At 35.0% G+C, this 14876-nt stretch overlaps 1 protein-coding gene across 1 annotated transcript in view; it reads right to left on the bottom strand.

The window, feature by feature from the left end:
• Window positions 1–14876, bottom strand: part of LOC140172507 (uncharacterized) — a 270463-nt gene that overhangs the window by 211478 nt on the left and 44109 nt on the right. Inside the window, exons 5-6 of the mRNA XM_072195651.1 lie at window positions 13165–13305; window positions 10372–10440 (exon numbers count right to left, since the gene is read on the bottom strand). Coding sequence (XP_072051752.1) covers window positions 10372–10440; window positions 13165–13305 — 210 coding nt within the window. The remainder of the gene's footprint in view (window positions 1–10371; window positions 10441–13164; window positions 13306–14876) is intronic.

The following is a 14876-nucleotide window of genomic DNA, read 5'->3' as shown; positions in this document are numbered from 1 at the left end:
GAGAAGGAGAAGGAAAAGGAGAAGACTAAAGAGCATAAGGAGAATATCTATGCCCTGTTCCACAGGCATAGATAAGGAGAAGGAAAAGGAGAAGACTAAAGAGCATAAGCAGAATATCTATGCCCTGTTGCACAGGCATAGATAAGGAAAAGGAGAAGACTAAAGAGCATAAGCAGAATATCTATGCCCTGTTGCACAGGCATAGATAAGAAGGAAACGGAGAAGACTAAAGAGCATAAGGAGAATATCTATGCCCTGTTCCACAGGCATAGATAAGGAGAAGACTAAAGAGCATAAGGAGAATATATATGCCCTGTTACACAGGCATATATAATATTGTTGTGCAGTAAGCAGAGAAATTTCTTTCCGATGTTTACTTGATGGAGAGACATTCATAAATGACTCACAAACTCGATCGCGCACTACAGGTAGATGTTTACAAAATCGATGTCACCTATTGATCCCCATGCCAACACCACAACACACAGCATGGAGCTAGCATGACCATACCCGGATCGACAAACACAATAGGGATCGTCCATTTCTCGCCATGGGTAAATTTGTTTTCCTTTCGCTTTGCTCAGTAAAACATTATTTTAGTCTAAAATGTGTTTCTTTTCAAATTATTCAAATATCAGTTTCTCATTTATCAAATTTACACATGTACTGTTTCAATTTGTCATGTGCAAGCAAGAAAATCAAAATAGGCCATTTAATGTCTGTATTCAAAGAAGCTTTTACTACTACTAGCTGAGAACTATCTAAGTGTATATCATTATAACTCCTCCTATATATTTTGATCTATTTTTTCGGGCCAACTCAGCCGACGTCTCAAATTCACCAATGTCATTCCTTACCAACCCAGAATTTGGTATCAATAATTCCCCCTTTTTTCACAATTTCTTCGGAAATACATTGATTTGGAGAGTTAAATTTCAGGAAATAAGAAAAATATGATCTATTATAGTATTATAAAATTATGATACCAAACACTCATCAACAATGAGAAAACTCAGGGGGAAGGGGGATGATGCTGTTGATCAGGTTACAGACCTTTACATAAAGTAGACAAAGTATCGGACTTAAATTGATAATTTGTGATACTCCTGGCTAGTTGTCACAAGAAAATTTGCAAAATAAAATACATATTGATATTAATCTGTGAATATCATATGGCCCACCGATTTCGAGCTGATCAAACTATATTTAACAATATCCTATACAAGATATTCACATGGCTATGCATGACTACAAGCAAATAAGGGTGATATTTGGTTTGCACATCTGTCCCTATTTAGACATGTAAAATGCTCATTACAACTTCGAAACAAAAGCACTCTTACAACCTGAGTTATGCAACAGTGGCTGTCGTCTGTGAGAGGAAAAGGAGGTCGATGGCAATCAGTTTAACAAAATGGTCTTCCAACTTGGCCATGCGAGAATGTTTAATTTCACAGTGTTTGATTTCATCTATGGATGGCCAGACCATAAAAAAAATTCAAAGCAATGATTTTTAGGATAATTTACCTTTGGGCTAGCATTGAGTCAGGTACCAAGAAAACACATGAATCATGGTACATTGTTAAAAGTGGCAAACAATATCATTAATCTTTCATTTGAATTTAAAGCTTACGTATCAAGAATTTAAAATTAAGTCACCCTTATTCTCCTTTCCTTTACCAATTTGATTCAGGGAAAATACAAAATTGGATCATTTTAATATTAACTTCTCCAGAAAAAATTTGAAAATTTGCAAATGTCTACCATTTCATAATCCATCAAGGAAGAAAACCAGGGGCAGGGGGAAAAGTCCCCCCCCCCCCCGAATATTTTCAGGGACAAAATGGGGACAATAAAGAGCAAAAAGTCCTGAAAATGGCCACAAAAAATTGACAAATGGGGACAAAATCTGGCTTTGCCCTTTAAATGTAGACAAAAATCTGGCCTTTCCCCCTAAATGGAAATGAAAATTTGGCTTTGCCCCCTCACACCAAAATCCTGAATATACGGCACTGCTAGTGCTGGCCGATCCAGATTAGCCGGGAAGGGATACTTTGTCAAACATGCAATTTTCCTAACCAGCCTGTTAACCCCATGAGAACTACCTGCCAATTGGCCAAAAAGTTTTAATTATCGATTGGACCAATCAGCAACATTGTTAGAATAATTTCACCATGCAAAACAATTGGGGTGAATTATTTACAAAGCTCCATTCTGATTGGTGATTAAAGTGAAGATATCATGTAATTGACCAATCAGAGGCAATATTAGATTGGCAGGTAGTGCTCAGGGGGTTAAAGGGATGCCCTGAAACATTGCAACAATAACTAGTAGTGGCATACCGACCACCAGAAACCGGGTAACACTTGGCGCTGTTCATCTTCCGTTTAGCATGTTTTTGGCCACAACTATCTTTATTTTGGCCCATTTCAGTATTAAAATTGCAAATTTGTGTGCATTTTGTGAAAATACATCAGTATTTTGGCAGCAAATCAGCAAGACGATTTAGCAATTTAGTTCACCTTGGACATAAAATAAATGGACACACAGCATCATCATCCCCATATCTTTGTGTCAAAAATTACTGTGATAGTATGGCGAATCCTCTCGTTTATCAAAAGCTATGCATGGCGATTTTGTTCGAGATAGGTCGAGCGACTCGCAGGGGAAAAATATTTATAATACAGGGTGTCGACACTGTGTCCTGTAGACTAGCTGCTTTTTTGCTGAATTTTACATACTGGTAAAATGGTAAATGCACTTTTCAGAACTTCTAATTTACGAAAAATTATAATTTCCAAACCTGATCCATTCATGGGCAACATACCATCGAGTAGATGAAACTAAAAACATTACTCCTACATAATTATGCTAGGGTAATTTGCCAGCGTAGCAGACACAATAGAATCCAATCACAGACACACATCGTCTAGGAATACTCCTAGTATTTTTGTTGTCAAAAAAACACAAGTTAATTTTTCGGTGTATTGCAATGGATTCATATGGTAGCCTGTGAAATGATCCATTACATCATTACTATTGGCAGTAGCCTTAATTGGTATCTTGTCTTCTTTGTTGGCGATCCTGAAAAACCGACATTCTTTTGTCCGATTTAAATGCTTAACAAGCTCATTAAAATTTATAATGCTACTCAAAGATAAACAACATGTTGAATGTTGGTTTTATACAGTTAAAACAGGATATGTAATTTAAAAGGGCTTGGATAGCGACGTTTTCACATATTTTTGGGGGACCTGAGAGCGCATCAGACATATCGAGTTCATTTTTAAATGGGGAATGTCCTTCTGATACCAAATAATTTTGATTTTTTAGAAAAAAGACCTACACTTTTTTCAGGTTTTGGGGGAAAAAAATCTATATCTTCAAAATGAAAAGTCAAAATTTTCAATTGATTGTCGGCTTTTCATCCCAGCTACATACACTTAAAGTACATTATCATTAGATTGATACAATTTACTTTGAGGACTGTTAAATTTCAAAAATATCCAATTTTTAATCATTTACCTTAAAATGTGTATTATATCGCAAATTTCAAAAAGTCAAAATTATTTGATATCAGAAGGACATTCCCTGTTTTTAAATTGCAAAATACATATGCAGTATATATGTCTGGAGCACTTCATAGAACGGTCGGCCCTCATTAACGGGTGTTGCTGGGACTTTACCTGTTTGCGGATACCCTGTATCTCTTTAGTTATGGGTGGCAGGCAACATTCAAATAGCACAATAATAATTTCAGTAACAAATTTTAACAAAAAAAAGACACAGAAACTCTATTTGGGCTCTGTTACTAAATCCATCAGGCTCTACCCAAGTGGTTAAATTCTTTTCAATAAATATTTTAATTCTGAATGCTACCATACAAGATATAATGCCGTACTATCTTGGCTATGATCTTCCAAAGGTATGTGACTATTGAAAATCAATTGAAAAAAAATGTGACCTGAATTAGTAACATAAAGAAATGTTGTAATGCGGGGTCTTTTTAACATTATAAGCCGATTTTGAACTTAACCCCCAAATATGATTCATTGTTTGATTTTCAAGCCTTTTTAAGCAAACTTGACTTGCTGTGGTTAAAATGGCAAATATGCAACATTAAATTAAATTTAAAAATGAGGAAGCTAAAATTGATGCCAAATCATTGGAAGGCATTTGGGGGAATTTTTTTTAGTTTCCCAGTCACATGTGGAAGCTAAAAGTTGATGTCTCATAATCTTATGATCATGTGGTAGGGTTTGGGATAAAATGAACCCATCTATTGACTTTTAACTACCAAAAAGGACTTGTATATACTGTGACTTTTTACAGAATTTATTTTCTGGTGCTCCTAATGCAAAGGAGGGATTTACGTCAACCAACCAACCAACCAATGGCTGAAATATGTCCAAACCTGGTCTTCACACAAGTGACCAAAAAATCACCAAAATTCTGTAATTGTAGAAAAAACATCCTTGTTGTCATCATTATAAATAATTAATACCAAATCTGTGATTTTGAAATGTGGATTTGTTCTGCTTATTGTTGCCTTAACCCTCTCCTCGCCGGTGCTGACTCCAGACGACAAGTTTCAAATTTTCTTTAAAAAAAAAAAAAATTCAGATTGTAAATTTTCATGAGCATATTTGTAATCAGCATGAAAAATGCATTTAAATGAGTACAAACAAGCCTAGTATTGGTGCAGTGGCTCTTAAGATAGCTCTTGATATGTTGAGAAAATATCTCAAAACTTTGACTTTTTATGTTGACGCCTATGGCTTGCACGCAGAGAATTAACCACAATAGAGAGTCGTCCGTTGTCGCATCTTATCTGATTAAATCATCTTCAAATTAACTACACATTTTGCTAAGTAGTGCCTTTATACTAACCAGTTCACCCATATTTAATGAGAATCTAATCATTGTATCCTATACCCTGTTTGATGTTGCACCATTGTCTCGCCTTATGTTCCGTCCGTCGAGCGTGGAAATTGCACGATCCTCATGTAACAATACGCCAAGAAAGAAGCCGCTCGTAAATGAGATCACGGCAAATCAAGTTTGGTCACTGTCCACTGATCTATGACATAAGGTTCCTTTCTCGTTATACAGATCAACTATTCAAGTTACAAATTGCCTGACAAAAGATAACTAAAAACAAATTTTCCATCGGTAACAATATCAATTATATCCCTAAGGGTCCCACCTTTGTGCATTTACCTAACTGCTTTTTGATCTTTTCAAATATCACTCAAGTAGAGCACCAATGTAAACATGCTTATTAGCTGAAATAAATTGTTAAACAAGTTTACTCCGATGTCGAGAAAGATACGCCGATGATTTTTGTCAATTAATCAAATTCTAGACTTGAGTGATCAAAGGGGTGAATGAATTCCCACTCGATATAAATGTATTAATGACACTGCCAATTAAGGACTATATTTCTACAATGTAAGGTACACTGTGTGTCAACCTTTGCCACTACTTCAAAATAACGAAAACTACTCCGACTCCAGAGAAATACACTAAATATTTTAGATTAAAAAAATATTATCCTGTTCTGCCAAATGAAACATAGCTAAATCCTAATTTAGTTTGTTTTAACTGGAAATAAAAGTCAAATTTTATTTATTTGGTCAATTTTTGGAAATTAGAGACAAAAATTCTTGCCCAAAAATTTGTAGAGAGTAACTTCATGTTAAGCATTCGGATTTTTGAAAAACACATTTTCTAATCTTCTTCATCTTGGGTAGATTATTTAAATATTAATATTTGTTATCTTGAGTAGATAGCTTAAATATTGATATTTGCTACCTCGAGTAGATAGCTTAAATATTGATATATTTGCTAAATTTTGACTATCATCGCTTGGGGGGGGGGGCGCAGAATCGATGCTGAATTGGTCAATTTGGCCCCCCTAGTTACGCCACTGCTGATGTTGAATCCCCAGGTTCTTGAATGCTTGGTTGCAAAGTTATGAACCTTTCATATATGTCGGCCATTTTCTTTATGTTTTTTATTGTTGTTGTTTTTTGGTGTTTTTTTTTTCATTTTTGCTTATATCTCAGTTTCATTATTTCCGACTTTAGCCTGATTGGACCAAATCTGGTTACAAATTTGCTATCTTGGGTAGATAGCTTAAATCTTGATAGCTTAAATATTGATATTTGCTATTTTGGGTAGATAGCCTAAACATTGATATTTGCTACTTTGGGTAGATATTTGCTATTTTGGAAAGATAGCTTAAATATTGATATTTGCTATCTTGGGAAGATAGCTTAAATATTGATATTTGCTATCTTGGGAAGATAGCTTAAATATTGATATTTGCTACCTTGAGTAGATAGCCTAAATATCAATATTTGCTATCTTGGGTTGATAGCTTAAACATTGATATATGTTATCTTGTGTAGATAGCTAAAATATTAATATTTGCTATCTTGGGTAGATAGCTTAAGCATCGATATTTGCTATCTTGAGTAGATAGCTTAAATATTGATATATGTTATCTTGGGTTGATAGCTCAAACATTAATATTTCTTATCTTGAGTAGATAGCTTAACATTAATATTTACTATCTTGGGTAGATAGCTTAAATATTAATATTCACTATTTGGGTAGATCACTTAAATATTGATTTGCTACCTTGAATAGATCACTTAAATATTGATTTGCTATCTTGAGTTGAAAGCTTAAATATTGATATTTGCTATCTTGGGTAGATAGCTTAAATATTAATATTTGCTTTTTTTAATTTTTGCTATTTTTCGTAGATAGCTTAATTATTGATTACCCTAAGACAGAGAAATTGAAAAACACTCGGACGCAAAATTTGCATGCATGTTGGCAATCAGACACGACAACCATTTATTGACTTTTGTTTAAGACCCGCACCAGTACCTACAACAAATAAACAAACAAACAAACAAACAAATTCTCAGCCGTATTATAGCCAAATATATAATAGGAGATTCTCTAATCGAGCTTAATTACCCAACCCAAGACTCTAGCGAAACAACGACCAAAGGCGCAGAAAATCTCGTTTAGCAAAATCAAATGTGATCAAACTTGCACTCTGGTGGCCGCCACCGAGGCTAAATTCTGAGCGTTTGACCCCGAACCCGTGGATCATTAAATCAAATATCATGGCTAAACCAAATGTGATCCAAACTTGCACTCGGGTGGCCGCCACCGAGGCTAAATTCTGAGCGTTTGACCCCGAACCCGTGGAACATTCATCAAATATCATGGCTGGAAACTCAACAATAAATTACGGTACTGGTGCATACAGATCCCACGCTCCCAAGTGGAATTCCTGAGACTCTTCAACAGGTGGTCTACCTGAAGTTACAAAGGATCAAGTCTTAATGTTAGCATTCTATGACATATACATATATCATAATAAATAAATACAGAAAAGATAATTCAAAACCCAGCATTATTTTCTTTTTGCTTACTGTGTGAAGTCTTTGACCTTATAAAAGACTACTTTACTGTTTTTGATGACACCTGTGCCTGTATGTAACAATACGATTGTCAATTCCTGTACATATATATAGTTTTGACGACTTACTTTCCCTCTTGAACTATCATTCTAAAAAAGGTTGATACAGAACAATTATATAAATTTTATGTGGCAACATATTGAACACATGATCTAATTAAACAGTGTACATTGTATCTTTGAAGATCTGAGAAAGGGAAATTAATTGCAAGTCACATGTAATTTTAATGATCAAGGCGTCAACTCTTTATTCCTCCCTCCTTATCTACAGGGACCATAATTCTTGATTTTCTTTTAAACTTACAGACAGTTAAATGCTTTAATTAGCTATACACACTACCATGTAGTAGATAAAATATATCTGTATTTATACAGGTCATTATCTCATTACTGTCACACATAATTATATTTTACTTCCTTCTCACATGTCCACACAGGCGCGGTGGGTGGGAAGATTTTTGTTGTTGTCGTGTCCAATACAAAACCAACAGTGAATAAATCACTACCTAATCACGCCCGAAACCCTCGAATCCGTCAAATCCCATTGGTTCCCGTATCGAGCCAAACAATACAAATTTATCTGCATGACAATGATTGACATCTGACCCGGTAAACAATAACATGGATTGGCCCATTTCTTAGCAAGGGTAAATTGAGTTTAACTTGTTGCACTGTGTTAAACTTTATTCCCTATCTTGGGTAGATATCATAGTGCATTAAACTTTCTCAAAATGTGGCCAACTACTTCATCAATCTCATTAAATTACAATTATTCAAAAGAAACAATAAAATTAAATGTGGTGAATAGCACACGGCAAGCAGCAATCCCACAGGATATCGGCACATTATGTCTTTCTACTTTTTGACTCCTTTTTCCTCTAAAAGTCAATGACAAGTAGAATATACATGTACTTCCTTGCAGCTGGTTTTTATAAACTGGTATTACCACATTTTTACTGAACAAACAAACATGAAAGGTACTATTTTGCATGATTAAGCAACAATGAATATGTACATTTACAAGCATATATCTATGTTTTATCAATATTATTTGAGCTGACTGACTTAATACACACAATTTTCTATAATTTCATTGCACTTTTTGTTTTGTACTCCAATAAAATTTGCCAAATGAACCATTTCTCGTGCCAAATGGACTCGCTAACTTTGGCTAAGAATGAATGCAATCATAGGAGTATCCGTCTGGCGGCCACACGTAGGCGATCATTGAAAATGAGTACAATTAAGCCTAGTTCATGTAATGTTGTTATTTTTAAAGTAAATTAGCCTAATCCATGATATAGGCGTAACATAACATGCTTCCTGTGTCCTATAGAGTAATTCTTAATGCGCCTTTGAGTACTTAATGTACCATAAATGTTCTACTGACTTTTTTTCAGTGTTATACCGAAACTTTGTATTTCAAAGTGAACTTAATCACCGTGTCTAATACCTCTGAATTTTATATCGTCACATTGCACAGTTGCTGTTTACTCAACTTTATTGCATTACAAAACAACTGTTTTCAACACACACACAACATTATATCTGACTTTTATCACAACAAACCAAAGCCAGGTTTCTTTTTTCTCAGGGAAGTTAACGGCAACATATGGTTCAAACAGCACTCATATTGATACAAAGGGGGCAACATGAATATCAAACAAAGAATCATAAAAAACGAACAGGTTTGTCGAGCTTTACTGTATACAGTGGCGTACCGAAGGGGACCAGAGGAAAAGGCCACAATTACTCCCAGACAAGTCATTTTGACATCAGTAAAGTCATTTTGGAATCAGGTGAGCAGGGCGATTTTGTACTTTTGCCCCTTTTCTGGTATGACATTGCATGTATACCTTCACGTCCTTCAAATTGTTCTATGTTCACTGAAACAAAAGGGTAAAGTCTAGTCCGTTAGTCCAAGCTTGTCCCAATATCAATGAAAATCTGAGCCAAGTTCAAGACAAGTTCCTTATACAAACATATCAAAGACCTTTAGCTTAGGTGCAGAGTAGATGCACTGTGAGGATGACATCACAAGAGGGCTGTCCAGCTAACAATAGAATAGCAGAATCACATGAGCTGATTATGTAAACTGCACTGATTATGTAAACTGCGCTAACCTGAAAAATAATGGTCTGCCTGTGTACCTGTAAAACAAATCTCCATCCTGAAACAAATCTCCAAAAAAAAAAAAAAAAAAAAGGTTTGTCTCTAAGCTCACGAGTGGTTTGAAAACAAATGCGAAATGCATTTTTTTTTATTCCTGACTTGGTATTTTTATGGTATTTTGAGAAAAAAGTCTGATTTTCACAGATTTTTTCCGGAAACAATTAATAAAAAATTGAAATTAAAAAAAATCTGTATTTCTTTTTTTCCAAATCGAGCTTTGAGACAAACCTTTTTTTTTTTTTTTTTTTGGCTTTGTAAATAAATTGTAAATATCATAAAAAGTGTCTATTACTATAGCCATGTGGCTAAAATACATTAAAAATTGTAGTAGTATTACTATGAGTACGCCGTTGATATCACAGAAATGGTGCCGCCGGTCCCTGTGTGAGTGGTTGAGCTTTCATCAGATGTGTCTCTGACTTCACAAATACATTAAAATATAAAAGCAATAAATGTACAAAATAGATGTACAAATTTGATCCTGTGTATGAGATAATTCAACAGTTTAACTGTCATGTTTTGTCAGGATATGACTTCTATATGACAATGAGGAGTAGAACCCTGTCTACTACACCAACAGTGAAAATTGTTACTCTTGACAAAAGAGACAATTTCATCCAAGTCCACCAGCATACCTGTCAACCATTTATCTATTAATATTATACAAATCTGTCAAGTACAGAACATTGACTTACCGCTAATGTAGCATACATTTCTTCATCTCCTTTCAGAGTTCCATCTGGATCATCCGCTATTGATTTTGGCTGTATATTAAAAAAGATAAAGACAAAATTGGTTGACGTCAAATTACAGTATGACTCTAGCCAGTTGACTACCCAGCTATGTGTCTTCTTTTCCCATTTTAAGGTGGTATTTTTTATTTTGCTTTGTTTTCTAATTAAAAGAAGAGTGTACAAATGTTGGACTGGTAACCCTTTACCTGACCTTCTCATATCATTGTCAACCTTATAAAAGTTACTTATTCATCTCTAATGCCCAGGGGTTTTTTGTCAAGGGGAAGGTAAGAAGGAAGAAGAATAGAAAGAGAGAATGAAGGGAAAACTTCTTTTGCCCACGAACACCCTTGGGTACTAACACACGAGTGGGGATAGCTCACCACTGGGATGTGCCTTGACCAGCCAAGCTTTCTGTGTCCATGTATGTGTTTGCCTGTGTTCACATGATGACACAATAGGATACCTGCACTTGCAGATTTGCTTTGTGAATTTAGCTTTTTAGATGTTTGATCCAATTAGGGTTAAAATTCAAAATATCACTATTGACCAGGCCCATGGCAATGACCAAATCAAAATACTGTTGAAAACAATTTCTTTAATTATTGTTATTTGATTACTGGCGGGAATTGTGCAGATTGTTTGTAAAATGTGGACCTAAACCCAAAAAAATCTGCCCTTAGAACTGGTTCCTTTTTGCGCATGGCCACATCAAGCTGCTAATAGGCTTGTAATATTTTGTAATTAAAAGAAATGTTAATCTCAAAATATACTTAATATATTATCTTTGAGCACCGTCCTTGTCTTGTCTTTTGGTTAGTGATTCCTTTTTATGTGATGTTTGATTGATTTTTTGTATAAATGTTATTTGTAACTTTATAATTTCTAGGGGAGGCGATATATCTGGCCTTATTGGCCTTCTAGCCTCTTCCTCCATAATGTGTTGTTTTCTGTAAATTTTTAATTTGATTGTTTTTGTGAATGTCAGTTTTTTATGGAAATAAATGAATATGAATGAATATGAATATAATGTCAGAGAGGGCCTGTCACGGTCCCAACACTGAACAAGTGCTACAGCAAGGTAACATTTAGAAAAAAAACTTGGCCTAGAAAAAGGGGTCATTGATATACCAAATGGCAAAAAGTACAACCTATGTTTGCAGCACATCCCTGTATGGCCATTTACCGTACTGACTCCAGTATATTCCCACCCCGTTTTTGGGTGAACATTTTTCACAAAATTGGGGGGTGGGACTATACTCGAATTTCAAAGTTATTGATTTTTTCGGCTTTGGAGTGTCCCTGGACCTAGAGCTAAATGCTAGGATCATTCATGGTTGATTTATAAAACAAAATGCATTTTGAAATCATTAATAGAGTATGACATGAGACTCATGAGTACAAATTTATTCAAAACACATAGGCCTACAATTTTTTTTTTAAATCAACCATGAATGATCCTAGCATTTAGGGACATTCCAAAGTCAAAAAAAAAAAAAAAAAATTAATTTCTGAAATTTTTCGCAAATTTGGGGGTGGGACTTTACTCAAAGGTGGGACTATACTCGCGTCAGTACGGCATATTGAGAATCCCCTACCATTCGCTGTATTGCTAGCAGAGGAAACAGCTGTATTTCAGTCACAGCTCACAGAATTTTATAATAGTGTTAACAGTTAACACAACATGTTAACCTAAGAACCCACAGGACTACAATGTAGCGCAGTCTAGTCATTCTTAATAGTAAAATGACCAAGATATTATTTTCTAATTGTTGTTGACATTTATGAAGATGGAGCATGAATTAGGAGCAACAAAATCCCAGTAAGTAGGGCGGTGTCATGATGGCCTGCATTGTTCATACTATCTGTAAAACAGTAGGGCTTTGTTCCATTGGCATTTATGAGACTTGAAATCATATGTTTTAGTTCAGAAGCACAGTATGTATACAAGCACAAAGGGTTTTTGATACTTTTTTGGCGACAAGTTTAAAATCTATGTTCTAGTGGCACCTGTTATGATTAAAAAAGTAGGCCTACATGTAATAGGCATCATTATAAAATGATTGATATGGAACCTCTTGAATGAATTGGGATATGAATGAACTGCTTATGAATGAACTTGTTTATCCACAAAAATAGCCTGTTAAGTAGATCCTGCTAGGATCGAAAGCTCAGGCCCCTAAAAAACTTTGTGATTTAATTTTTGGTAGAGGTGTAGCCTTTCAACAAGGCTTTGCATAAGAGTGCCATCTTTCTTATTGTGCTAAAGGCAAACTTTGCGTTTGGTTGTTACACCTTTGGCACTCCAGTCGCAGCGAACTACCACTTATGGCTTCGCCACTCACCCCCCCCCCCCCCAGCATGGATCGAAAGGGTCTTTGACAAAGACTATAGTTTTCGGCAAGGTTCTTCAGTGGTCTGCCAATATTGCCAATGCAAATTGTCAAATCAGCAAGGAAATTAAGTGAAGAATGTGACAAAAGAACTCATTTTTCTTGCATCACATCAAGGCTCACTAATATTGGCATATAGAGAGTTCCTGTGTTTTCAAGCGGAACGGACTACAATAGTGTTTATAACCACCGTATTCCTCATTCCTTTGATTTGGTCAATGACCCTATTGGTGCTACATTCTACAAAATAACATTTGCTAATTATTGCGTGAGTGTTGGTATTCTGAAAATTGTAAACGGAGTTTAGGTTTCCCTCCAAGATGGCGGGTAACCCAAAACACGGGAACTCTCTATACTTTACCTTTTTAGGTGTGCGCATGGGTGACTTCATGGCTTCTATCTCCTGTGTTTGTTTAGCAACTGCTTCCTGAAAGAAACTTGCTTGATTTTTGACACTAGAGATCTGGCTCTTGGCATCAATGATCCTCTCGCCTTCCTTGGGCTGAAATGATAAGAAAAGATGCAATTGTTATGTACATAACTTTATAAGAGAAAATTATGAAAAAAAAAGGAATTTGTCATAAAAAAATTCAATAATCCAAAAAGTTCAGCAATCCGTTTGACCGCAACTAATTCCCTTAATCAGTTATTTTACCTCAGATGATCTCTGATGATCTTGTATGACCTTCAAGTTTTGTGAAACACATTGACAGTTACTCTAACATAAGAGCTTTTTAACATAAAATTAAAAATTTATATAAATAGAAATATGAGAATGCACCTTGATTAAAATATCATAAATCAGAGTCCATTGAATGAAAAAAAAGAACAGAGTATGGCCCCTCAATGAAAAAAATAGAATGCCCGTTTATTTTTATTAACTCTGTGAATACCTCTTTCATTAAATAGGATAAATATGTAAGAAGTCTCCAAATTTAATGATTTTATGGCCAAAAAAAAAACTAAAGAAAGGGGGAAATAAAAAATGGAATTTGCTGTTTCAGCTGACATGGACACAATAAGAAACACTAACATGGGTGGCGGCTTTGAGACATAACAATTGGGTGGTTTTTTTTAATATACAACTGAAAAATAAGGAAAAAAGGGGTTTTTTTAATTTCATGAATATTTTTATCATGATGGAGACGACTTGTTGATTTATATGACTGATGTAGCATACAAATGTGAATCTTTTTCACCTGTTTCATGGCACAGGTTTCATGGCTTTGAAAGAAAATCGAAAGTTGAAAATTTTCATCACGGAAGAACACAGAATTTGCCCTTTTTGAAAATGAAAAACTTGCCACTTTACCAAAGGGGGGGGGGTGAAAATAATAAGGCAGATATCAAAAAAATTAAAAACTAGAATGAAGTCTCCCGATTAAGGAAAAGGATTTCTATCACTAAGCTGCCATACTGGAATTGCTATCATGACCTCTTCAAAAAAGACAAGATTTTGCACCCCTGACTGGTACCATGAACTAAAGGGGGGGGGTAATAAAAACTAGAATGAAGTCTCCCGATTAAGAAAAAAATGCAAATTTTGAACATGTAAATTTTTTTTATTGTGTTTTTTTGTGTTCGATTTTCTCCAAAATGGATGATATGATACCAAATATGTGTTTATGTATTATAAAGATTCCTAACTTGTATGTCATGAAATGTGCCTATTCAACATCACAAACTTAATCAAATAATTTTTAACCATTTTTCCAAACTTTTTCTAAATTATGCAGGTAACCATTGCAAATAAGATCTTTATAACAAGTTAAATCTAATAATTATAGTATTCAAAATATTTGTAAATGCACTTTAATTCTCATTTTTACACAAAATTGCCTAGAATTCTACCAATCAATAGCACGGTGGTCCCTGCATGACTTAACCCTCACAATAGTCCATGCAGTTACTCCTCCAGATTTCAAGCATCTGTGTCATGCCCACACTGATTACAGTATAATGGGCTGTTCCAGAAATTAAAGGCACTCCCCCTAAAAGAAAACATTGGATTCACAAAATTTGACACCATTTTTTACTCTGGGCTATTCCAGAAATTGAAGGCTCCCCCCCCCC

Source organism: Amphiura filiformis, chromosome 16 (assembly GCF_039555335.1).
Source record: "Amphiura filiformis chromosome 16, Afil_fr2py, whole genome shotgun sequence".
NCBI lineage: Eukaryota > Metazoa > Echinodermata > Ophiuroidea > Amphilepidida > Amphiuridae > Amphiura > Amphiura filiformis.
This window is presented reverse-complemented; position numbering and strand designations above follow the sequence as displayed.